Source organism: Amblyomma mixtum, chromosome 2 (genome assembly GCF_055824585.1).
Source record: "Amblyomma mixtum isolate Tamu chromosome 2, ASM5582458v1, whole genome shotgun sequence".
Lineage (NCBI taxonomy): Eukaryota > Metazoa > Arthropoda > Arachnida > Ixodida > Ixodidae > Amblyomma > Amblyomma mixtum.
The window spans coordinates 80972576-80998689 of record NC_143013.1 but is presented as its reverse complement, the minus strand read 5'-3'; the positions used below and the strand labels follow the sequence as shown (position 1 = coordinate 80998689).

The window sequence follows — 26114 nt, the reverse complement described above, 5'->3', positions numbered from 1 at the left end:
TGAAAGAGTTAAGTAGAGTAAGGAAACGAAAGAACAGCAAACGGGCTCACATGACTGGGCAGCTTTAAACACCGAGCAAAGGTTTGGTTTGGTTTGGTTTATGGGGTTTAACGTACCAAAGAGGCTGAGGCTATGAGAGACACCGTAGTGAAGGGCTCCGGAAATTTCGACCGCCTGGGGTTCTTTAACGTGCACTAACATCGCACAGTACATGGGCCTTTAGAATTTCTCCTCCAAAGAAATTCAGCCGCCGCGGCCGGGATCGAATCCGCGTCTTTTGGGTCAGCAGCCGAGCACCATAGCCACTGAGCCGCCGCGGTGGCTAAACACCGAGCAAAGACAGCACAGAGGCTGCTGTGCTCCTCTTGATTGTGGCCTCTTGTATACCGTTGACATACACACAAATATATTTTCTCGCTGTTCTTTCGTACCTACAGATGATGTCCGTAGCAACACTAGTATCAAAAAAAGAGAATGTGGCTGCTAACACACAATGCCGCGAAACATGCTTAGATCGCAGCTTTTCGCAGAATCGAGAGAAATTTGGAGCTTTAGCTAGGATGCAAAGAGTGCACAAGGGCGCAGTACCGTTGTCGGTCTTGGAGAATATGGCGGCCTTGATGTCTCGGTCCAGTGCCTGGCAGGCCTGTCCCAGGGCACACTCGGGGAAGCGAGCCTTGAAGGCCTGCAGGCAGTCCAGGGCCTCTTTGGTCCAGCGCAGTTCGTACAGGCAACGCACCAGCCGCAGGTGTGCCTTCACATAGCCCGCATCCAGCTGCATCGACACGTGGCAGTCCCGGAGGGCAGCGTACATATCCCCATCCCTGCATGAACAGGAAGGAACACTCGCTTTGACACATTCTGCAGAAGACCATTCCATTAAAACTGCATTCTATTACAGCAGACTTGTGATAATTCGAACTGATAATTCATACTTTTGGTTAATCCAAACACACAAAATTTCTGTTGGCTGGATATACCTTCAATGCATTTTAAAGAAGTGCAATTCGTACCACAGTTTCACTTAAATTCGCTTAATTCGAACTTTGTCTTGCTCCAGAACTCCTGGCATGCAAAAGAGCGGTGGACCAGGTTGAAAAAGTCAGGTTGGCAGTGCCGTGCGAGCTGAAAATTCCGCCCCTCGGATGGGCGGAATTTTCTCGGATGCGTCCGAAGGGGGGCTGTGTTGAGGTCCAGTTGGCACTGCAAGCGATCGCAGGTGCCCTGTCACAGCATAGTTTCGTTTTCCATGCTTCACTACAGCAGCACGCAGTGATGGCAGCTATCGGCAACACACCAGCGAGCCAAGCCCAATAAACAAACGGAAGCATTCAAAGGGGTCCTCCCATAGCAAAGCGAGTGACGTGACTGGAAATTAAAACTAGAGAGGAGATGCTGGCTACCATGCCGGGGTGTGCCATTATGGAATGGGCTTCTAACCAGCTGAGAGTGGCGCTTGCTTTCATGCTGCCCGTCATATTTTTGCCAACTGCACACTGAGGTGCGCAGAACACTAGAGCCTGTACCACGCAGCATGTGTACTTATATAAACTAGATTAACTTCTCCACGCCAAATGAAATGAGCCACATTTTGTCTTCGAAAGGGCAAAAGTAGCAGTAATTAAGCAGATTCCTCTTTACGAAGCAACTTTCTTTTTTCTCACGAGCTATTAGCCAAACAAAGCTGCATGCCCGACTATAAAGGCATTTGCTTTCCAGCAGAAGCATGAGCAGACAGTAAGAATGGAAAATAAAAAACAAACAAGGTTTTCGGTCTGCACCAAAGTTACTCTGTACACATGAAGTGAGCAAAGGAGACCATCTTGGCAGGAAAAAGTCTCCAATGACCTCACCATGCACGCTTCATGAAGGCAGCGGCACGATTGCAGTACAGAACAGGTGAGTCGGCCACCAGGCGGATCGCCTGGTTGTACAGGTTGATGGCCAACGTGTACTTCTGCTTCCCAAACTTCTCGTTGGCTTTGCTCTTGATGGCCTCTACTCGGGGCGGCAACGGCTTGCTGTTGGCAGGCCTATAGGGAAAAAAAAGAAAAGGTTTGGTTTATTGGTTGGTTTATTCAGGTTTAACATCCCAAATCAACTCAGGCTATGAGGGACGCCATAGCGAAGGGCTCCGGAAATTCCGACCACTTGGGGTTCTTTAACGTGCACTGACATCGCACAGCACACGGGCCTCTAGAATTTTGCCTTCATCGAAATTCAGCCGCCACGGCAGAGATCGAACCCGCGTCGGCTAAGACAAAAGCAGGGCTAGTCAGAGAAAGCAATGCAAACAGGCACACGCCTTAATAAGGCCTCAAGATGCCTTTTTATCAAAGTTTCAAACCTGTTAAGTACAATGGGGCACTGCTTGAGGGATCTCCTACCACAAGAATTTTTCAAAGGCAGCCTGTGCCAATGGAGTTCGCAAGGGTAAAAGAATTGCCTCTCGTCACCTACCGGTTTTCCTAATTTTAAGTAAAGGAGTAAAGTAATGCAATTTTAGGCTGTAGGTGTAATCTACTCTACTCCTACTGCGCTGAAGGCTACGCATCTGCTATAGTACCACAAGATGTTGTCGGTGTTCAGCAATTGCAGCTTAAATTTTTTTTTTCTGTGTCCATAAACTGCTCACAGCTGCTTTAGCTACACAACTTCTTGTGTTCACTCAGCCTGCCTTCCACAGACCTTTCCTCTTGTCTGCACCAGATGTAAGTAGCACTAAAGTTACCTGGCTAGCAGCTACAATCTTCCCTCTGCAATGTTGACGTACCAAAGAATAGGGATTTGGAACAGGTGAAGGGAATCCACTCACTTCGTACGAGGAGGTCCCCTTAACTTTCAGACCTCCTAAGGTATTACCTATTACTATGTGTTAAGTTTGTATATATGCTAACAATATTAATAAAGATTGCAGGTACTCAGTACAGCATCTCCTGTATTTACTCGCATAATGATCGCACCCCTAAAGTTACATGGCTAGCAGCTACAATCTTCCCTCTGCAATGCTGATGTACCAAAGAATAGGGATTTGGAACAGGTGAAGGGAATCCACTCGCTTCGTACGAGGAGGTCCCCTTAACTTTCAGACCTCCTAAGGTATTACCTATTACTATGTGTTAAGTTTGTATATATGCTAACAATATTAATAAAGATTGCAGGTACTCTGTACAGCATCTACTGTATTTACTCGCATAATGATCGCACCCCTAAAGTTACATGGCTAGCAGCTACAATCTTCCCTCTGCAATGCTGACGTACCAAAGAATAGGGATTTGGAACAGGTGAAGGGAATCCACTCGCTTCGTACGAGGAGGTCCCCTTAACTTTCAGACCTCCTAAGGTATTACCTATTACTATGTGTTAAGTTTGTATATATGCTAACAATATTAATAAAGATTGCAGGTACTCTGTACAGCATCTACTGTATTTACTCGCATAATGATCGCACCCCTAAAGTTACATGGCTAGCAGCTACAATCTTCCCTCTGCAATGCTGATGTACCAAAGAATAGGGATTTGGAACAGGTGAAGGGAATCCACTCGCTTCGTACAAGGAGGTCCCCTTAACTTTCAGACCTCCTAAGGTATTACCTATTACTATGTGTTAAGTTTGTATATATGCTAACAATATCATTAAAGATTGCAGGTACTCTGTACAGCATCTACTGTATTTACTCGCATAATGATCGCACCCCTAAATTTGGTTAAAATTCCATTTTTCTTGTTCACCCCACAATGATCGCACCCCGAACTTACTGCTGAGATTTGTCATGTGCCAATCGTAGCTGACGATGATCGTTCTTGCCATCTGCGGGTTGACCTGCAGTCATCCCGCAGCAAACGCGTTCTCACGAGTCTTGATAAGAATGCGCATTCGACATTTTGCAAGTCGCCGGTGTGCTTTGTGGCCTGAGCCGCAACTTGTTTGCATCTCTTTCTGGAAGATTTACCCCACATAATGATCGCACCTCTAAATTTGCATCCATTAAAAAAAAAAAAAGATTCCGGCCATTATGCAAGTAAATACGATACTTATGGCTCACATGTTCGTTAGCACACGATTCAGCGATTGGGTGAAATTATTTATTTACCAGCTTATTCAACTTCACAAACACGGCTAAAACAAGTGTCACTTGAACAGAGTGGCCACAAACAGACGTAATCTTTTATCAACTATGCATTCATTCATACAGCTCTCATTGCTACTGTTCCCTTCCTTAAAAACAGATCAGTGCACTCGACAATTTAATTTCTTTTGAGAAAAGTAAGCAACAAGTTGTGCACGCTGTACTGGGTTGGTCTCAACTTTGTTATAACTCCAAGCTAAACAAAGGTGACAGGCTGTCCCAGATTAATGACTGGTGCAATGACTAACACTTACTTCACCAGAAAACAGGAGAACACATTACATGAACACTCCGATGCGCGGGAATATCAAGTACCTAATGCCACCAGCAACAAGGTGAACAGGTGCACACAAGAGGAGAGCAGATCCATTCCAAAAAGCAATCGACTTTTCATACCCCCATTTTGTACTAGATGAACTCGGAGGAGGAGCATCTGAAGACGCAACTATTCCATTCTGCTTCATTCCGTTGGAAACCATTCCATGGGAGATGCCATTTTTGTGAGTACTAAACCCATTTGCAGGACTACTGGCTCCCTCGGACAAGTCTAGAAAGCAAGAAATGTAAACGGAAAATGAATCTAGTGCATGGTTTTCCATACCCACTGCAATCACTCACAGCTTAGGTTTTCTTAGCAACTGTCATATATTAACTCCTGTGCAGGCAATTCACTGGCTGTTAGACCTCAGTGATGAAAACTTACCGCTCCACAAGCAGTAGTACAGATAAGAGCATGGATGTATTCTGTGCATGCATGTGTATGGAAGTGTATCTAATTTCCATTTCCATGCATCCTAATAAGCAATCAAACAGTCTGCTTAACATTTGCATAATCTAAGAATAGAACACAGATATTCAAAGATGGTCAGAAACACACAGCTACGTATATTTCCTCTACCATTTAGTAAAAAAAAAGAAAAGAAAAAACGAGAGAGAGAGAGAGAGAGAAAAGAAACTTTCGGTTTTTATCAAATATAAACATTTGTTGCCGCACTCACTTTTGCACAACCCATTTGAGTGAAGTGATGATGTGAAGCTCTGCAGATCAAAGCTTTTTGGCTGCCGCGGGTGGTTGATGTTAAATAAGTAAATCTGCTCGCCACCTAAATTGGCAAGAAGCTCGCTGCCGTCGGGACTGAAGGCAACGTAGGTTGAGGCTAAAGTGCGATACCTCTTCCGAGGGTACTTTAATGGAAGGTGACCTGAGAACAAAGAAAAAACAAAAAAAAACTTTAGTCAAAGGACACTGCAAGACTAAGCATCAAAAAAGATGTAGCGGTATAGCGGTAACTTGTTTTCAGCTATTTCTTGCAAGCAGAAATCTTGTAAGGTTAGTAGGCACTTTCCGAGACTAAGAAGGCCAAGATAAGCTGACATGACAATTCCTGAAAAACGACACACAGGAAGAACAGTTTGCTCCTGTACACGAAAACAGCCGAGATGATGCATGCCAACATGGCTATACCAAGTTTTAAGAAACATCTCAATTGGCTTTTTTTTTTCTCACTTTCTATGAAGCTCGTTTATCCATGATAACAGTCTATTAATAAAGCTTTTTCCTGAGTCATCACATTAAACAGAAATGTAACCTAATATCATCAACAAAGTCATGCCCACTGAGTGCCAATTTAGCCGCAATGACACCTGGGATTAGACCTTACGAACATCTGAGCAGGAAGCCCAAATAAACAGCTTTCTAGCTCCTTTCTTGGCAATCCCAACACTGCCTGGAAAATCCATAAGCCACAGCGGGCAGCCTTCAATCACCTATACTACCTCAACCTGGAAGGATGTAAGCATACATCCTACTTAAGCAAACACACTTCTCCACCTTAGGGGCAATGCAGAAGCACTCTGTTCACTGTGCACTGGACAAGACTGAGAGGACTAAAAAGAATTGGGTCTTAATTCCACATGCAGCTCAGGTCAAGTTCTGGTTTGGTTGGTTTGGTTTATGGGGTTTAAAGTCTCAAAGCGACTAAGGCTATGAGAGACGCCGTAGTGGAGGGCTCCGGATCAGGTCAAGTTTCCCTAATTCAATACACAACAAACATGGAGACTCTGGCTCCATTAATTCAAACAAGGCCACTGCATTCCCAGAAATGCTGAACTTTGATGCACTTAATTATAACACTAAGCGGAATGTGTACGTACCAGCGGCGAAATAAGTTACACAGCCAGGTGGGAGGTTGTCCGCCTCGGCATCTAGCTTGGAAAGACTGCTGAACCTTGTGAGCTGCAAGTAAACAAGAGTAGTCCTCCACATCACCAAAAGGCCCCACTGCTTTATTGTTAGTTTCTTTCTGTTGTCTTACTGTAGTATTTTAGTCGAAGTGAATACACGTTTATCAAACAAACCAAGGACCATCTGTATCACAGCAATCAATATCACCACGTGGCCAAGACAGCTCTCACCAAGCTTCTAAACGAACCAGAGCAAAAAAAAAAACACAACGGACAAGAAAAAGGCGGAACACGACGGACAGGAGCGCTGAACTTTCAACTTTATTTTGGAAGTACAGATGCAACGTCCATGACAGATGCAACAGCCATGTCAGGGGGAGAAGTTTCAATGGAGGCAAGAAAAACAACAGGGAAAAAAACAGGAAAAAAAACACCAGACCTCGTGAAGGTGAAAATGGATTCTGATAACAAAAACCGATAAAAGCGATAAAAGCAATAAAGTTAACAGGCAAATGGAAATGAAAAAGATAAGATGCCAACAAGCAACACGGCAAAAACACTAACAGCTAAAATTAAGAAACATCGCGGAAAAACTAACAGCTAAAAAGTAAAACCCACAGAAACGTAAGGTTAAGTTTTATGATCAAATAGTGGAATGAAAGTTGGCGGGAAACTTTTTAGCTGTTAGTTTTTCCGCGATGTTTCTTAATTTTAGCTGTTAGTGTTTTAGCCGTGTTACTTGTTGGCATCTTATTTTTTTCATTTCCATTGCCCTGTTAACTTTATTGCTTTTATCGGTTTTTGCTATCAGAATCAATTTTAATCTTCACAAGGTCTGGTGTTTTTTCCCTGCTGTTTTTTCTTGCCTCCATTGAAACTTCTCCCCTTCACGTGTTATATTAGTTAAGATCTTTGGTTTGCTTGTGCCGCTTGTCTCATCATGACCTTGCAGATTCCACTTGTTCTTGCTTTCCTTGTGTGGTACACCCCCTGACAAGGCTGTATATATACGTTGCATCTGTACTTCCAAAATAAAGTTGAAAGTTCAGCACTCCTGTCCGTCATGTTCAGCCTTCTTGTCCGTTGTGTTTTTTTGCACTGGTTCGTTTAGAAGCGTGTCCTACCAACTAGCCCAACAACAAGTGTAGCTCTCACCAAGTGACGGCATAAGCAGTCAGTCAATGCACAATAATTAGGTCATTCCAAATGACAGCCTTCTTCTATGTAAGGTTAGCAATTTGCCTTCCTTAGTAACAAAGATGATTAAAGGTGCACTGAAGAGGAATCTGAACTTGTCTTTTTGCCGCGGGAACTCAATCTACACGTTCCGAGCTTTCTTAGAAACGTCGATTTATTGCCCTGCGTGGCCGATTTCCCTAATTAAATCAAATTAACGTCCGGCTCCCGCCTTTTTTTTTTTTAATTCTCCCTCGTACGGTGGGCGGAGTCGACCAACGCGTGGAGCACTTTTCACCCAGTCCCGTGGCGGCTTGCCGCTCTGCCATCGGCGGAGTAATACGTAGTAGTCCGCAGTAGCAAATAGTCCGCGCATATTTTTATTTCTTCGGGCTTATTTTGCCGCTATATTATCTGCGAATGAAACTATTTATTCATGAAAACCTAACAAACAAAATAAAGCGAAAGCAAAGCCTCCACGGGACTGGGCGAAAGGCGCTCCACGCGTTGGTCGACTCCGCCCACCGTACGAGGCAGAATTCAAAAATAAAGACTGGAGCCGGACGTTAATTCGATTTAATTGGGGAAATCGGCCACACAGGGCAATAAGTCACTGTTTCTAAGAATGCTCGGAACGTGTAGATCGAGTTCCCGCAGCAAAAAGACAAGTTCAGAATCCTCTTCAGTGCACCTTTAAGGTCTTCTCAAAAGCAGTTGCATAAAATCCCCTACCACATCTGCCGCGTGCTGCCTCATGCTGCAATTTCAAGCTGAAACATGAAAGCTGCACTGACTGCCCGAGAGAAAAAGAAGAAAACTCTAATAGTTGGCATTATGAAAGACAAGGGTCTCTGTCCCGTTGTTTTTAACCCTTGTGCAGTTGCGTACTTGTTTTATGTATTTAACTGAAATTAAATGGGAAAAGTCCTCACCTTTGTGGTGCTGATCATACGCCTGTCATACAGACGGATGTACGAATCGTTGGCACCCACAGCCACCAGGTGTGGTTGGAGCTGGTTCACAGCTATACACTTGGCCTCCACGTTGCGCCCCAGGTGGTACCCCAGGTTCACCAACACATGACTCGCGTCTGAAGTGCACTGGTGCGGCGTCCGGTAGTCAAATTGCCTGCAGAGCCACCACGGCCAAACATAAACAGCTACACCTTCCTGGCACCTTTGTGGATTCCTTCAGACAGTTTAGTGCCTACCAAATCAGCTCAAATCAGTATCATTCGATGCGAGGTACTCTCTGCATCAGTGTAAATGACAAATCTTGCCACAGCTATCGCAAAGCAATACCAGCAGACAACAAAAGCTGCCAGAACTCTCCATAATAAAAGGCACCATCGGCAGTTGGGGCAACTTTTGCAACAGCATTGCACTCCAAGTATTTCATAAGCTGCTGCCATCTCTTTGCTGCTGCTACATTTTAAGCCTGTGAAATGAACGAAAGAATATTCAAGCCTGCCTTCTGTTTACCCTAATCAGCGACACTACCATAGAAGTGATACTGCAAAACTCAATATATGACACCTTGCAGACAATTCGGCAGGCGCAAAACTGCACAAAGGAGGCTATAGTAGTGCCCATACAATGTGGCACTTTTTCAAGCTCAAAGGCGTACACCACTGGAACAATGAATGACACCGAGAGGCGCCAGTTTGCTCTCCAGAGTTCATCTTGGACAAAAGAAAGTTATTCAAATCCTCACAGCACAACTGAACATGCCTGAACCGATGTTTCAAACAGCCAGCCGTGTCTAGGCACACGCACAAGCGAGCATTACATTCACTCACAAGGCAATAAGGAGGCAAAGCTGCAGTAGCAATCAGCGGTAAAGCCTAGGGCAAGAGGCGCAACTTACAGAATGACACCATCCTCAGCCGCACTCCAGAACACAAAGGGCACACTAGCTGCCGTTGCTAGCCGCTTGACTCGGCTAGTGTGACAGCTGCAGACCATGGTGGTCTCCCGGGCGTGGATGTCGTGCACACGGATCTTGAAGTCCGCCGCTCCGCTGACCATCAGGCTGTCGCCAGAGTAAGGCAGGAACTGAAAGGGAAAGTTTGAGAGCAGCACCATTTATGAAGCACATAAGTGGGCCTTGTGCAATTTACTGCTTTCGAACGCTGATGCATGCCAGCTCCCTGCTTGTAATAAGCAGTACAATTAACACCACACGGCTATCAGTCAGCCTGTATGATGAAAATACGACAGTTGTTTCACTTTTTGACTTTTTAACTATCTGAGAGAGACTCGCTTCAAACGGGCCAGTGAGCATAAAATTGCCACTTTCTGCTGCTCAACTCTATGCATAGGATTAAAAATTTTCTTGGTGCCAACACAAAGTTTTGCATGCAATGTGCTTTGTGCAATGTGCTTTCTAGCTAAATACCTCTGAAAGCATAGTGACATCGGCTGACACTGACCTTTATTGAGAATATGTTGCCATGATGTCCGCTTGGAATTGTGTGGAGCCTCCGATGCCGAAATGGATCCCATAACATTATCTGTACATCGTCTGAACCACTGGCAAGAATCCTGTAAACCAAGAGCATTCACTGTAAACCATGGCAGCGGCAGGCAGGGAAAAACACTGCACTGGATAATTCCACACTTACTCTCCTTTCTGATTCCATTCCAAGCAGTTTACACAACCCGCATGGCCCTGCAGACAAGACACAAAGACAATCTGATGAAAAGCTTTCTTCATGCAGCTGTGCATTCACTACACTTCCCGTGCAAATGTGCCGCTGTGCATGGTTTAGCGTATACAAAAAAGGACGAAAAAAAATACTGCTCTGCATCTAAAGCACAACCCTTACATCTTAAAGGGACACTGAGGAGAGCTCTATTAATATTTTTTTTATAGCAAAATCCGATAGCTGGCCATTTCATGGCTTTGTTGCCACTTGGCCGGCAGCGAAAGATGCATTTATTTCTAAGAAATTTGGATTCGAAGTTGAAAAAGTTTTTCCCGCCGCTCTGATTCAAACTTGGGATTCTCCTATGACGACACAGGACTAAGTGACGTGAAACATGACGTGCACATGACGCAACGCAGACTCCGTGATTTCTAACCGCCAGCAGTGCGGCCCAGCAGCAGCCGAAAAGAAAGCTACCGCCGGCCGCACGTTGAAGGCATCTATCGGCTATTGCGGCCGTCGCTTCGTTTACGTTTGCACCGGCGTTTTGCCAGCGTTACAATGGATCCCGTTCTCGAAGTCGTCAACGAAGTTCTCGCAAATAGACACCTTTAGCATACCGTGTACCTTGTTACCGTTAGCGGAATACCGGGAGCCCGCATACCGCTATGAGCAGGCGCTGATTGGTCCCGGCGCTGCAGGAGCGCGCATAGCAGTCGGGTACGTGGCGCCATCTGGCGACGTCAAGGAGATTTGCGCATGCATTTGCTGCGCCTCAGTGATTCGTGGCTTCTCGTGTCCTAGTGTTGCTAGAACTATTGGTTCTAGCAACACTGTTTTGTCCTATGACGTCATGAAGCTTGTACTTGCGAGTTTGGCCTGTGGCGGCGATACCTGTATTTTGGTTCTTGCTCTTTTCTATGTTACAAGAGCTTTGTTGTCAGTATGAATGGCGTTTTTGTAATCAGGAGCTGGTATTCTGTCGGTGCAAGTCAACTTCAATTTCTCCTCAGTGTCCCTTTAAAAACTTGGAGACATCAATATTTGCAAGCTTAGGTCTTTGCAACCATCAGTTAGGTCCCACCTAACTCCAGAGAGCGGCTGTTGCAGTCATGTATCAGACAGCACCTACCAAGCTCTTTCGCGGCTGTTAAACCAATAATATTCGTATCCCCTTTGAATCAGGAAGGTGGCACGTGCCACCTTGCCAAGTAAATTAAGGTGCCTGTTTTTTGTTAATTTTGTACTTCCTTTCAAACTTCTTTAAATCCTATTCTTTTCACTGTGTTAGCAGTATAGTACTCTTTTACCAAAAATCTCTCTCTCTCTCACTTTCCCCGTATGCAAGCATGCATGCACATACATGTGTGAAGCCTCCAACCTCTGGGAGCACTCTTGCCATACCCTTCTCTTTCAACAATAACTACACTTTTCAATACTCTACATTCTTTTCTTTGTATTGTTTATATTCATGAAATAGTTTCTGATCAAATAGGTTAAAAAAGTTATAAAATTTCCAGACTAAGAAGAATTTAAGGCCAGCCCTCTAAAACAAAAGCACCAAACTGAAGCAGAACGCGGACATACAAAAAAAACAATCTTCGAACCCATTTGCAACAGCATTTCAGGTAGAAGTAACTGAGTATTACGAGCAGTACCTTACACTGAATTCATTCAGTACTGCTTACAGTCATTTACACTAAGATAAATCTTTAGCCATAATTGGTTAATGCAGTTTTATCTAATACCAACTTGGACTTGAAAATGTAACTATCACTCCAGCACTGACAAATTCTCTGCACAATATTAACAGAGGCTTGAAACTGTGCTTGGTGTTTTTATGCAGTGCTTTGTAAGCCAGGTCATAGCCTGTCCTTTAATACAGCTTAGTTCTTAGTTAATGACACACAAATTTTATTAGGCCACCTGAACGTGCTCATAACAAAAATATCTAGCAGGGATAATTGATGCTGCATCTGATTGCAAATTACCTATGCAGAGAGCAAAACATATTCAATCCTCATACAAAGAATCTCAGTTACATTGTTTTTCTTAAAGACGTTCACTGTTAAAACATCATTCCAAGGAATTGCCTGGAAGCATAATGGGTTGAAGCGATTGGCATTAATCCAAGCACATCAAGTTATTCCACTCACAGAATATTTTCTAAAATTTTATCGCATCAGAATTGAAGCATAGAAATACAGTTATTATATTGCATACCATTGACTGCTGCACTACAATATTTGTATTCAAAAGCAGTGATGTCCCAAATGCTTTAGCGTGACTCTCGTTATCAATATGCAGTTAGGAGATTTTTTGCTCAGTGAATGTAGGCAATTGTTTGTTTGTTTGTTTATTGGGGTTTAATGTCCCGAAGCAACTCGGGCTATGAGGGATGGCGTAGTGAAGGGCTCCGAAATTTCGACCAACTGGGTTTCTTTAACGTGCACTGACATCGCACAGCACACGGGCCTCTAGAATTTCGCCTTCATCGAAATTCTAGAGGCCCGTGTACTGTGCGATGTCAGTGCACATTAAAGAACCCCAGGTGGTTGAAATTTCCGGAGCCCTTCACTACGCCATCCCTCATAGCCCGAGTTGCTTCGGGACATTAAACCCCAATAAACAAACAAACAAACAAACAAACAATTGCCTACATTCACTGAGCAAAAAATCTCCTAACTGCATATTGATAACGAGAGTCACGCTAAAGCATTTGGGATATCACTGCTTTTGAATAAAAATATTGTAGTGCAGCAGTCAATGGTATGCAATAGTAACTGTATTTCAATAGTTACTGTAACTGTAATATAGTAACTGTATTTCTATGCTTCAATTCTGATGCGATAAAATTTTAGAAAATATTCTGCGAGTGGAATAACTTGATGTGCTTGGATTAATGCCAATGGCTTCAACCCATTATGCTTCCAGGCAGAATTTTCAACTTGTAGTTCCATCTACCACATTAGAGAACGGTGGCACAATACTACAATTTCCAACATAATTACCAACCAGAAACTATTAGTTCATTACCTCAAGTTCAGCCTCAAGACCAAGTCTTGCTACCAGATCTTCTGTAACTTGCAACTTCCTTTGCACACGCGTAATGCATCTGTCCTGGAATGTCAAGACACAGTTTACCATGGCGATACCTAGGCCGCATCAATACATCACCCAAATTCAACGAGAGAATCAAAACAAAAGAATAATCTATACAACAGGCGTGCATCATTTATAATATTCTAGAAACATTTAATATAGATTCTGTCACAGCTACAAAACAACTGCGGCAAAACCAAGGCAACATACTTGAAATCTGATACGACTTTCATGCCAGTTTAATCTGTACTAAGAAAGTATCCCGCGGAAAACAGCTGTGGAGCTGATCAAATGGTGATAAATTCCAAGGATATATGATAGATAAATACTGAAATGAAATGCTGTGTAGAATTTAACTGTTGAAAGGATTATTCTGCTGTTTTTCGTAAGCAAAAACGCACGAAATTGAAAACGGCCTGAAATGCACTATGTGACGGAACAATTGGCATCTAGCTGCTTACGGGGATAATTTACTATCGAGCCCACATATTCAGTTACGCCGACATTTGCTGAATTTCTTTGGAGGAGAAATTCGAGGCCCGTGTACTGTGCGATGTCAGTGCACGTTAAAGAACCCCAGGTGGTCGAAATTTCCGCAGCCCTCCACTACGGCCTTTGGGACGTTAAACCCCAGAAACCAACCAACCATTTCTGCAACTGCAGCTGCATAGCAACCGCTTCCAGAGGCACAATCCATTCTTACTCACGCGTGAATCTCCTCCACAAAGAATTTCGCGATGATGACGTATATGTTGCGCCGACGCGCATAAGAGTGAGGGGCACAATCTATACATACAAACTGAAATACACATCTGAACGGATATGGCCACAAACAACGCGCACAGTGATCGGGTTGCCGCAGGCGACTTACCTTGACTTGTCGTTCGCCAAGCAGCCGCACAACGCTCTCTTCGCCGTTGTAGCGGTACGCCATGGTCTCGGGAAGCACTCACACGCAGCTCATTCTGTCTAAGAAAACCAGACACTCGCTTATATGCAAACGGCACGCTGGCGTGAGGCAATAATTCTCATGCTTCACGATCTGGCCATAAGAGAAGCGAATCCCAGACGAAGTGCGCACATCGCGGCGCTGTTAGATACAGTACACGCGTAAATACGCGCCTTTGTAGGTCATGTGCAGGCCGCTAAAGATACCAGTTATATTTATCAAACCAGGAAGTTCGTTACCCTTATGGAACGAGCTTCTTTGGATGTTTAGCAGGAGTGGATAAAGATAATCGAGTTAAGAAGTTACTTGCGATAATCGCGGCAAATGACGCGAGACCTTCTGCTGGTCGAGCGAGTATCGCGTATAGTTGATGAAACGATACGCTACCCCCGTAATCATTCGCGAACAACACACATTTGCGATAACGTCAAGGATCTGCGACTAGCATTATCTTCCTCGGCGGATCCGACAACAGCAAGTTGGTAGGCAATGCTCCGATTTTAGCGATGGCCTTCTCATAAGCGTTGACAGCATGCGATCCGAAAATTAAACGACTTTCGGATGACGGTCGGAGAGTTGGGTTGCACAACGAACTGCTGTCACATTTGACCACGCCCTAGAATGCAATGCTGAAGTCTGCCAAACGCAAGCGTAAGCAATATAACGGTCCCTGTAGTACTGTCATCAACAACCACTGCTAACGCGAAATTATTCCACAGCATGACCAAAACCAATTCCTGTCTAGGCCTACCGAGTGGTCATGACAGCTGCTGAGCAGTCGCGGTGTTTGACCCAGAGAGAGGAAATTAAGTAGGCACTTCGCAGGTTACGTCATGGTAAAACGCATGCAACGAAGCAAAGTGCGGTGCGCTTACCGTTAAGAAGAAATCGCGACAAACGAGCGACATATTACACAGAGCGGCTCCATGTTTACAAACTACGTCGATCAGCTGACTGACCAATCAACTCAAGACGCCTTCAGCGCGAATGCTTTGAGCTCTCGAATTCGTTCAGCGAAGGCATTTTATCAGCTGCCCGTTTCACTGGAACGATAACCAAAAAATGAAAGTGCAGACTGTCTTTCTTTTTTCAGATACGAAAATGTGCTCACTGATGGAATCGATGACGCGATTGGACGCGATCGCATTCAGCATGGTTGGTTTCGTGGGTTCCGTGTTGTGATCTGCTGGAATTCTACAGTGATACTGGCTTCTAAATCGCCTCAAAAGAAGTTTGATTATGCAAGTGACGCATATTGAAAAGCCAGTTCTAAGCATTCAATGCAACTGGAACGAGGCATTAAGGTGAGTAAGCTGATAACATTAAGTTTTAATCAGCTCATATTTCACGCTGAGCTATACATTCTTTCGTGATGCGCTACCACTTTTAAACATGTCATGCGCGCGTTACACTTTAAAAACGCTCCCCGTGGCATGCTGAGAAGTTTGTATCTAGTGTTTTGCCTGTTTTGGGTACCTCTTTTGTAACAGGGAAACAAATGGAGACGCCTGGGTGACTTGCAAATCTCGCGGTAAGTAGTAAACAGTTCTGTGTGCACTCTTTATGCAAACATGTGAGCCTGGTGCGTAACGCTCTTTTAGGCCAACCCGGAATTCACGGCAAGCTTAAACGCACCGGTTGCAGCCCTGATGGAACTCCCACAGTGTCCACCTCGGACAGGTTTAAAGTGACTGGAATGACGAAAGTAAGTCCTTCTACAAGTGCTTGAAGCATACAGGCGAGTCGAAGAGAGCATACTTTCGAAACTGCTAATATCAGAACGCGAAAAAAGATGCCTAGGTTGTTCCTGACGAACATGCTCGATGTGGTAAAGAATGCATGGTAAAACTATATATATAGTTTATGGAACAATTCCCAACTGGTTCCAGCTGGTATCAACTGGTTCGAGCTGGAACTATGGCTGGAATCAAGTGGAAATTGTTTCATAAACCAGTTCGACTAGTTAGAACCAGTTGGGTATTCTCACCGGCGGGATAAACTATGACATACTAGCGAGGTGCATAGCAAGAAACTTCCAGTATACCCAGTATAAAAACCAATCAGAACTTCGAAAAGCCAGCTGTCGTACCGATTGGAATTTGATTGGTTTTAGTTGGTTTCCAATTCGGCCAGTTGTATTTACCGGGATGTGCTTCGATATTGTGCTCCTCAGTCTGTTAATCGAGAACCTGCCCACATTCCATTTGCTTTCTCAATTCCTTTCTAGTGTGTAAAGGATGTTTCGTGTAAATTTTTTTTCAGAGCTCCATTAATATTTCTCACACTGACCCAAACTGTCAAACATGCTTCATGGCCCCAACAACAGCATTTGGCAACATTCACAGCAAAAGCGTGAGACTTCTTTTCGTAGATTTAATGATGCATGGTTTCGCTGCTTCGTGCAAGTTCGGGAAATTCGATGTGCCATTTTGTGAGAACAGTTGCCCCTTCTTTGCTTGAACCGCAGGTGGCGTGTCTTGATGTTACCTCTGGTCACCTGGGAGTATCTGCCAGTGGCACCAGTGAACTGCGCGTGTGGGACTCACGAACAGGAGAACTCAGGGTGAGGTTGACTGTCCCAAAGCTTCCTTAAATGCGTACACATAAAGTATACTGTGTTGGTCAAATGTTTAGGGGAATCCCCCAAGGTGGAGTAGATTTGTAATAAGGGAGTAATTACTCATTTACATCCACCTGAGCGCAGCCATACGGCTACAGAGGAAAGCTATACAGCTTTCTCAGAAACTTTGTAGTTAAAGAAAAATTCGCTTTCCTTTGTAGCCATATGGCTGCGCTCAGGTGGATGTCATTGAGTAATTACTCCCTTATTACAAATCTACTCCACCTTGGGGGATTCCCCTAAACATTTGACCAACACAGTTCCCACTTCGAGTTATTGATCAATTCGCTCTCGCCCTATCATAAGCTTGCCGTCCCGGTTAGCTCAATTGGTAGAGCGACTGCTCCGGTGAAGCGGTGGTCCCGGGTTCGAACCCCGGACCAGGACGAATTTTTCTTTGACTACGAAGTTTCTGAGTAGCCGTATGGCTGCGCTCAGGTGGATGCCAATGAGTAATTACTCCCTTATTATAAAGTATACTGATATAGGATTCTTCATTTTTGGGTTTTGTAACCCAACCTGGATTCCTGGCCTTGGGTACATAATAACCTGGATTTAAAGGGACTGACAACTGCAAAGGGACTGACAACTGCAAAGGGACTGACAACTGCATGTTAAGGACCCAGCTTTTTTTTAGGATAGAAAGTTGAGTGCGAGGATTGGGGGAGCTTAATATAAATGCTTGGTTTCATTGGTTTATTCGGGTTCAACATCCCAAAGCGACTCAGGCTATGAAGGGCTCCGGAAATTTCGACCGCCTGGAATTCTTTAATGTGCACTGGCATCGCACAGTACACGGGCCTCTAGAATTTCGCCTCCAACGAAATTGGACCGCCACGGCCAGGATCGAACTCGCGTCTTTCAGGTCAGCAGCCGAGCACCATAACCACTAAGCCACCGCGGCGGCATTAATACTGTTAAGTACTTCCAGGGAGGCAGTCATTGAGCCTTCATTGCATGAATTCATTTATTTTTAAGTTTTGCTAGTCTTATTGAAGAGACAGGTATTGCTGAAGCTGCCATTTCTTTGTCCCTGTGACTTTCTTCTTTAACAGAGTACACTGTTGGGCCAGTTCGTCATGCATAATCTGAACGAACAAACGTAGCGTTTAAACAGGACACAGAAAGATGAGGACAGGATGGGGCTACAACGTACAACTGAATGAAATCGATAAATGATAAATCGATAATCTATGTCCAGAAACGTGGGATTTGCATTGGCTCAAGTGTCGCCCCTGTGCTATGTGAAATTTTTCTTGCCAAGTTTGGACGTTTGCTTCAGTCTCAGTTGAATGATGAGCGCGTTGTACGTGTCTTTAGATATGTAGATGATTTCCTTGTTCTTCTCAACCTTTCCTCTAGAGATGACTTGAGTGTAGTTACAGACTCGATTTTAACCCGATTCAAAGGTATCATGAAGTCACTGAATTTTTCCATAGAACTTCCGGCTCACGATTCCATTCAGTTTTTAGATATTCACCTGTATTTTAATTCTGTTGGTCATTTTTGCTGGGCTTACGAGCCACGGTCCAAGAAAGCGCTACTACCTTACGACTCTTCTCATTCGAAGCTCATTAAGCGAGGCATCGCAGCCACATGTCTCAGGTCGGCGCTCCTCAAGTCATGTCTGCACAAAGTTGGTAGTAGTTTTGACAACCAGGTTCAAAGACTTAAAGAAGCAGGCTTTTCTGGCGATGTTCTTGTGGCTGCCGCAGAAACTCTAAAGAAAAAGTTACACAAAAAAAGAGAACACATCCAGTTATCTAACATAAATGTACCGGGACAACAGAAAAGGAAGTTTGAAGTTATGCCCTATGTACACAGGCTCTCGCACAATTTGAAGAGAGTGGCAGCAAAATTTGGTATTGATGTGGTATTTTCAGCTCCCCTCAAGCTTGCAAAGCTTTGCGCTCTGGCAGATCATGAGAGCGTCAAGAATTCAGGGTGTAGCACAAAACACAAGAAGCCGCACGTCTCATGCGCCACAGATATTGTTTATCAGATCCCTCTACGCTGCGGAAGAGTGTACATTGGGCAGACGGGCAGATGCCTAAACGTGAGGCTGAGTGAACACGCATCTTCGCTTCGTCGGCAAACTGATGAGCACTTGCCAAAGCATTGCAAAAGCTGCCCAGGTTGCTTTCCCTTTTTGAACCGCACGAAGATTTTAGGAAGGGGTAAAGATCAATTGGCGAGGGAAATCTTGGAAGCTCATGAAATATCACAACGCGGTAGTGACACGTGCTTTAGCACACCATCTATTTATCCAATGGAAAAAGAAAGAAACTTTCTAAGACGCACTTAATGTTTGTAAACAGTCTTCATGACCGGTGGCTATTCCTCGCCTTTTCGTCTCTTTTTCTTTTACCGGATTTTTCTAGATTATCACAGTTTTGTCATTCTTTCAAGTTTGCGCATGCGTGTCTTTGCTCGAGAAGGGATGTGTCTTTCGTTTATCGATTTCATTCAGTTGTAAGTTGTAGCCCCGTCCTGTCCTCATCTTTCTGTGTCCTGTTTTAACGCTACGTTTATTCGTTCAGATTACTTTCTTCTTTTTCAGATTAATGGTAATGTGCTGAAAGATGCAGTGGCTGCATTATTGCAGCTATACATTTAAGCCTGATGAAATGGTTTTTCTCCTCTGTTATCATAGTTCCAGGGAAAAGAAGTTTGATTGTAATGAGAACACCACTCGCATATTGGCCAAATTTGGATATATAAAAGCATTAAAGAGCTGTGTAATGTTTCGAATTTGCTTGCATTGGAGCAAGTTATTCATGATTACAGTTACTTCTGGGAATTCTTCGCCCCGGGAGAGGGTAGAAAGTTAGGATTGTTCTGGTCTTCAGTTGCATTTCTTTTATCGTTAATCCCTGCACCTTAGCCGCCGCGGTGGCTCAGTGGTTATGGTGCTCAGCTGCTGACCCAAAAGACACGGGTTCGATCCCGGCCGCGGCGGTGGAATTTCGATGGAGGCTACATTCTAGAGGCCCGTGTACTGTGCGATGTCAGTGCACGTTAAAGAACCCCAGGTGGTCGAAATTTCCGGAGCCCTCCACTACGGCGTCCCTCATAGCCTGAGTCGCTTTGGGACGTTAAACCCCATAAACCATAAACCAAACCAATCCCTGCACCTGGTGCAATCCGTTAAGAAAAGAACAACCGCTCCAGTCAACTTCTTTGTACAAGTGGCATCATAAAACATGTGCTCATCATAAGCACAGATGAAATGGTGACTAAATATGAGACGAGCTCGTCATGTCTTTGTCATTTGTGTTTTGATTTGCTTGTGATTACCATTGCAAGTTCTTGTTTCTTAGCTTCTCATTTTCCGCTGAATTCCAGCATTCAATTGTGCTTGCGTCATTTGCTTGGCTCTGATGCAGAGGGACCTGGAGGGGCATGTTTGGGATGTGTACACCTGTCGCTTCTTCCCTTCTGGCATGGTGATCCTCTCGGGAGGTGCCGACATGCAGCTCAAGATTTGGTCTGCTGAAACGGGAAAGTGCCCCGTCACGCTGAAGGGCCATTCTGCAGGTATTGTGTGTCTTCCTCTGGTTTGAGCTGCTGTGACCTCAAGGCCTTCCTTGTGCTGGCCACTTTTAGCGCTGATCTTGAGGTAGTGGGCTGATTGCTAACAGTGCAAAGGACATTTTTCGAAGGAAGCAAAATGTTAATTATCTGCAGTGCCGAAATTTCTGGGAAGGAGCATGAGATATCTCAAGTTTACGGTGTACCCACATTGTAAAGTATATAGAGCACAATATTAGCGAAAAACCTTAATCCCATCGGTGCTAATCATCAGACGCCGTCTTGAATACTTGAATGCATCCCAATTTTGAGTGTGCGAATTACTTGGTGCACCATAAATTTCAACTTCGAGCAGTACACCCTGCACGCAAGGAAATGGTATTTCTTCTCCAAAGTCAGGATCAATAAACTTCTATCAGATGTGCGTATATTATGTTACTGAAGTGTTTACTTTGTTGTGAAACCGTATATGTTATTCCTGTTGTGATCTTTGTTATTAATAAAAGAAGTGCTTATCAGTAGTGGAGCACTTTTTTGCCTCAAGCTCCTATTTGCTAGCTGGGTTTTTCTGTCTATGTGGCTCTTTAAGCAGTGGTAAAATCCTTATGTATATACACACGCACACACACACACACATGCACATGCGCGCATGTGTGTTTGTTTCACCACTGATGCGACTTTTAAGTGTTTGGTTTCACTTTATTGTTACAACATCTCTGTTGTGTTTGTGTCCTTCGCACATTGGAGCAGTTGAGTTTTAAGACTGAGATAATACATTTGTGTTGGTCAAATGTTTAGGGGAATCCCCCAAGGTGAAGTAGATTTGTAATAAGGGAGTAATTACTCATTGGCGTCCACCCGAGCGCAGCCATATGGCTACAAAGGAAAGCTATACAGCTTTCTCCCACAATCATCTACGAGGTTTCTGAGAAAGCTGTATAGCTTCCCTTTGTAGCCGTATGGCTGCGCTCGGGTGGACGTCAATGAGTAATTACCCCCTTATTATAATACATTTGTGCTAAACAATACCAGCTGTTTTTTTACCCCTGCTTGCGTTTTGAAGCCTCATTTCTCTCTGAGGTTAAACCTATATCTCGCTGACTTGTGTATGTGTTTTCATTGAAAGCATATCTGTATTGTATAAGACATCAGTTTTGCATTTTAAGCTTTTATTTTCTATCTGTCTATCCTCATGCTGCAGCCATTCATGACACCTGCATAGTGGAGAAAGGCCGCAACGTCATCTCTGTCAGCAAGGATGGCACTGCCAGACTGTGGGACTGTGGTCAGTCTGCATCCTTGGGCACTGTCACTGAGATCAAGGCTGACTGTATTAACTGCTGCGCCCTTGGACCCACAAGCATTGGCCTGGGAAACCGAGAGGAACCAGCCAGTAAGCTGCCTTGCTCTGCCGTCTAAGCTTACTATTGCTTCACATGGTACGCAGACAGCATTACTATCCGGTTAACGTAGCATCAAGAAGCGCCACTTGTGGAGGTTCATGCACTAGTGACACCTGGTGGCACATCATGCAGGCTTCCCTCAAGTGAAAATCGCAACTGGTCTAACTGGTTTAAGGAACAATTTCCCAGTTGATTTCCAATTGGATACCAGTTGGATGCAACTGGAATTCAGCTGGTATCCAACTGGAAACAACTGGAATTAACTGGGAAATTGTTCCTTAAACCACTTTGACCAGTTACTATAGTGCGTTATTGTAGGACCAGTAGTAAAAATGACCTTTGAGCTCGGTTTAGTTAAATTTAAAGGAACAGTGAGGACAACTCCATCCAATTTTTTTTTCTTAGTAGGAATTGACTCTGTAGCTCTTTCTATGTGTGTCGATGTCTGCCGGGCAGCAAAAAGCAAATTTATTGCTGAAAAATTTGGATTTTAAAAAATTTCCAATCGCTGCATTCAGACTTGTGGCATCTAGAACAAAAATGACTTCATTTTTAAGTTTTGAAGCTCTGTTTTTGGTGAAGGTAGCACTTTTGTCATTAGAATTCGGTAATCTATCGGTACGGGCAGTCTTACATTTTTAAGTAATTAATGCTTTGTGGTAAAAGATGACATTGTAAGAGGTGCAGAAGGTGCACAGGGATAGTTTACCTGCTTATGATTTTGGCCACCAGCTATAAGCTGCATGTGATTCGCTCAAGTCTAAAAGAGGTTCCGGAAACCCTTGGGCTCCCGAGTGCTTACCTATTTACATGCATGCCTCAGCCCTCATTTTTTCTTTTACCCACTTTATTTTGAGACTAATCCTACTGTAATTGTTCATAGAAAACTTCTTCACTGTTCAAGCAGTAATTATGAATTGAAATTGGGAATTTTTTGATAGGCCATGTGCATGCGTGCTTTTTTGGGGGGGGGGGATGCATAGGCAGAAAATTCCAGAGCCAACGCATGCAGGATTCTTCAGCACATTTTGAAGTCTCTTGGATAAGGCAAAAAAATCTTTAGGAATGCTTGCTCAAGTTGTATGCCTAACATTACTGCACTCGCCGCCGCGGTGGCTCAGCGGTTATGGTGCTCGGCTGCTGACCTGAAAGTCGCGGGTTCGATCCCGGCCGCGGCGGTTGAATTTCTTTGGAGGAGAAATTCTAGAGGCCCGTGTACTGTGCGATGTCAGTGCACGTTAAAGAACCTCAGGTGGTCGAAATTTCCGGAGCCCTTCACTATACGGCGTCTCTCATAGCCTCAGTCGCTTTGGGACGTTAAACCCCATAAACTAAACTAAACTAAACATTACTGCACTTGAACAGGGAGCACAGTTTCCCTCCTTAATAGATCTTCATACTTTTCTGTCAGTGTAGAGGCAGTTTTGCTTTGGCGGAATTATTCACAGCAGGATCTGTTTTAGGATAGGTTGGTTTTCTCACTTTACAGGTGAGAGAGAAGTGGCGACAGAAGGAAAGCTTCTGGTTGTGGGAACTGAAGCAGGAATACTGCAAGGCGTTGCTGTGCACACGAGGAAGAAGGTGAGGGCTCGAGCCTCCAGCTTAGTGACAACCACTTGCATATTCTTGCCCATTTGAGTAAGCTATGCAAACACAGCCTGCGTGGCAGAGAGCAATTTCAAGCAACCCTGAAACACTTTCTTCAAATGCTGTCATTGCTTTTGTTTCTGAGCCTTCTTCTCTATCCTTGGCAATGCTAACATGTTAGAAGGCATGGTGTATGCCTGGTATAGCATGAGTGGTGGCTTCAATGTTCAGGCTGTGTCATCTGTCTACAGGCAGTGCTTCATTTTATGCGTAGCATATTGCAATCACTCAGTTCAGCCCTTGGGCACGGCCGGGCAGCCACCAAAACACGTGACGTGACGTCACGTGGTTTGGTGATGTCACCAAACCACGTAAAAAAAAATAAAGAAAAGAAAAGAAAAAAAAGACGCCTGAGCATGGTGGCGGTTGCCACCGCCCCGTTGCAAAGGGGGCGCTCCTATCCATCCATCCATCCATACGTCACGGAGGAAAAGCTGCTGAGAAAATGGAGTGCCGCCAAGAAATACCTCGCGCAAAAAGACCGCACAATATGCAACGCATTCTTGGCTTAACCAAGCTAAGCCTGGGCATCTTTTTTTTTTTTGTCTTCTTCTTTTTTTACGCTGCACTTTTGAACGTCATTACTAACTTTTCTGTATTAGTGAACCGTTCAGTGGTAGCATCGTTTATTGTGGTGCTAAAAATGCCTTCCTCATTCATGCTACAAAAGCCGTATGGAGGATGGCAGAGGATTGAAAGATTAGAAGGAAAAGGCTGACAACAGTATTTTCAAGCCCAGTATTTGAGATTTTGTAAAAATAAATAAATAAAGGATTAAGTAGGCAAAATGGCAACTACAGCTTTTAACTGCAGCTGCTTAATTTTTATTTGATTTTTACTACTCAGGAATTTTTAGGTTCTAGAAATTGCGAAGTACATTTGAATGGTTATCCTTGAAACGTGCTTGATGCTTGAGCCATTATGATAAGTGATGACAGATTAGGCATCAGCAGTGCAAAGGATGACAAAGGTTTTTGTCCACAATCACCGGAATAAGCAAGAATGCTAGCTGAACACTATAATTTTCACATATCTAAGAAGTTCGCGCTTTGCTATAAATACTTGACACATTGTAGAGTTATTTGAGTGTTATTTCTTAGCGCGTGTCCATTTTCACAGCACATCATCTCTGATTACATTTGTCTGTTTGCATTCAGCGCTGAGAGGAATGCTTCTCCAAGCATGCTTAGACATGCCTTCCTTCTTGCTGTCTCTCACATGCATGGTGGAGGTCACAGTATTTAAAATTAGCATGCCTATTTCTGATGCTTGTACTGTTAATGCATTAACATTAGGGCAATGTTGAAGGGGGGCGCTTAATTGCGTAGCACATGGCCAACTCATTTTAATTCATATTTTGTAACGACGTTGGCTAATTAAAAGGAGCATAGATTGCCATGCTTCCCATGTCACTTGTAGCACTAGTCTACCACAAGAGAAATACCATTACTTTGCCAAGCTTATGCTGTTGCAAAAAAAAAACATTGGTAGTCTTGCTGGCTTCAAGTATATGGCTGCTGTAAGGGATTGCTTTCATGTCTGTTCCATTCTTTTGTTCAGGTGTTTGAGCTCAAGCATCCATCAGCCATAAACTGCTGTTGCTTCCTTGGACAAAACCGCTTTCTGTTTGGCACACAAGATGGTGATGTCTCCTTGATTGACGTAAGGCAGACAAGGTAGGTTGGAGTGACCACACTGAGCTGTTTGTTAACCCGAAACTAAGAACCCTGCTATTCATGGCACTTTTTATCCTGTGGTGACTTTACTTGAGGAAAAATAAAATTGAATGCTCATCCTAATCACACTTTTGATTTGTAGTAACTTCCTCCAGGACAGAGGAGCTCCTTTGTAAGAAAAGGAGTGCATAAATTTTTTTTACAATAATTCTAATTTTGTCGCGTTTTTACCAACAGGGAACCTTCTGTTTCCTGGACGAATTCTTCTTCTCCAGTCCTGTGCATGCTGCCTTACAAGCACGGTTACATGGTTGGAAGAGGTAAGAGATGAGCTGCTTCTTTCATGGCTTGTGAATTGGTTTCACTTGCAACATTTTTCAGCATCTTGGAGCCACATCATTCAGTTGTGCATCATTTCATACGCTATGCTCTGCCGAGGTATTGATAGAAATGGCTTTTGTGTCAAGACACCTTCATTTGGGAGCCCCCCAAGCAGCATCTGGCTTTGATGATGCTGTGCATGTAACAGAAGCACAACTTTTTCTAAATTATTTCCTAAATTATTCGCGTTCTGCTGTTGTTTAAGGTTCAGTGTGTAGCTAAAAAGCTTTTTTTTTTTCAAGTGTTTTTGCACCATTATAAAGTGGTACTTTTGGTTGCAAGTGAGCTTTTGGTTTGACTTGGCTATTTTAAAGCAGTTCACAGCAGTACTAGGTTCAAAGGCAGTGCCTCGTTAGCATGGCATGCCGTGGTGTGCATTAGAGCTTGCTCCAGAGACAGATACAATGCAAGGTCTTTTTTTTTTCCACAGCCGACGGGTCTTGCAGCTTTGAAGCCCTGGAGGGAGCGGAGTCCTTCTGTCTGACTGGTCCAGACTGTGAGCCTGTTTATCGCGTTGCATTTGATGGAGACTCATTCTTCACTGCCTGCAGAGATGGCCAGATCAGAAAGTACAGGGTGCCCAAGTCTTAGTGTCCACGCATATCCCATATCTACAATCTTGTTACACCTGCCAACATGTTTTGGTCAATACATACCTTTCTTTGGCA

The 26114-nt window shown here is 44.0% G+C and overlaps 2 protein-coding genes across 4 annotated transcripts in view; one reads left to right on the top strand and one right to left on the bottom strand.

The window, feature by feature from the left end:
- Positions 1-15172, bottom strand: part of adp (WD and tetratricopeptide repeats 1) — a 21400-nt gene extending 6228 nt beyond the window's left edge. Inside the window, exons 1-12 of one of the 2 annotated variants that reach the window (XM_089571987.1) lie at positions 15064-15172; positions 14111-14208; positions 13174-13257; positions 10114-10160; positions 9922-10033; positions 9357-9544; positions 8423-8618; positions 6285-6366; positions 5129-5332; positions 4527-4677; positions 1854-2033; positions 589-824 (exon numbers count right to left, since the gene is read on the bottom strand). In XM_089571987.1, the coding sequence (XP_089428113.1) occupies positions 589-824; positions 1854-2033; positions 4527-4677; positions 5129-5332; positions 6285-6366; positions 8423-8618; positions 9357-9544; positions 9922-10033; positions 10114-10160; positions 13174-13257; positions 14111-14173 (1543 nt within the window). In that variant the 5' untranslated portion in view covers positions 14174-14208; positions 15064-15172. The remainder of the gene's footprint in view (positions 1-588; positions 825-1853; positions 2034-4526; positions 4678-5128; positions 5333-6284; positions 6367-8422; positions 8619-9356; positions 9545-9921; positions 10034-10113; positions 10161-13173; positions 13258-14110; positions 14209-15063) is intronic. The other variant, XM_089571988.1, reaches the window with a different exon arrangement.
- LOC149359875 (proteasomal ATPase-associated factor 1-like) lies at positions 14526-26114 on the top strand. Of its 2 annotated transcripts, none has more exons than XM_089571989.1 (12): positions 14526-14670; positions 15282-15492; positions 15679-15719; positions 15790-15893; positions 16451-16540; positions 16656-16751; positions 20195-20345; positions 21541-21732; positions 23232-23323; positions 24950-25065; positions 25303-25385; positions 25877-26114. In XM_089571989.1, exons 2-12 carry the CDS (start codon positions 15428-15430, stop codon positions 26035-26037), a joined length of 1191 nt encoding a protein of 396 aa, XP_089428115.1. In that variant the 5' UTR covers positions 14526-14670; positions 15282-15427; the 3' UTR covers positions 26038-26114. The 2 variants fall into 2 exon arrangements, with proteins under 2 accessions (XP_089428115.1, XP_089428116.1); XM_089571990.1 differs by lacking the exon at positions 14526-14670 and adding an exon at positions 14825-14839.

What these genes read in the sequence shown, in the direction of transcription:
- LOC149359875 (XM_089571989.1), top strand. Translation starts at nt 15,428, where the DNA reads ATGCAAGTGACGCATATTGAAAAGCCAGTTCTAAGCATTCAATGCAAC. An exon ending in CACGAACAGGAGAACTCAGG is followed by an intron (nt 16,752 to 20,194) that starts GTGAGGTTGACT and finishes GCTCTGATGCAG; the next exon opens with AGGGACCTGGAGGGGCATGT. An exon ending in ATTGACGTAAGGCAGACAAG is followed by an intron (nt 25,066 to 25,302) that starts GTAGGTTGGAGT and finishes TTTTACCAACAG; the next exon opens with GGAACCTTCTGTTTCCTGGA.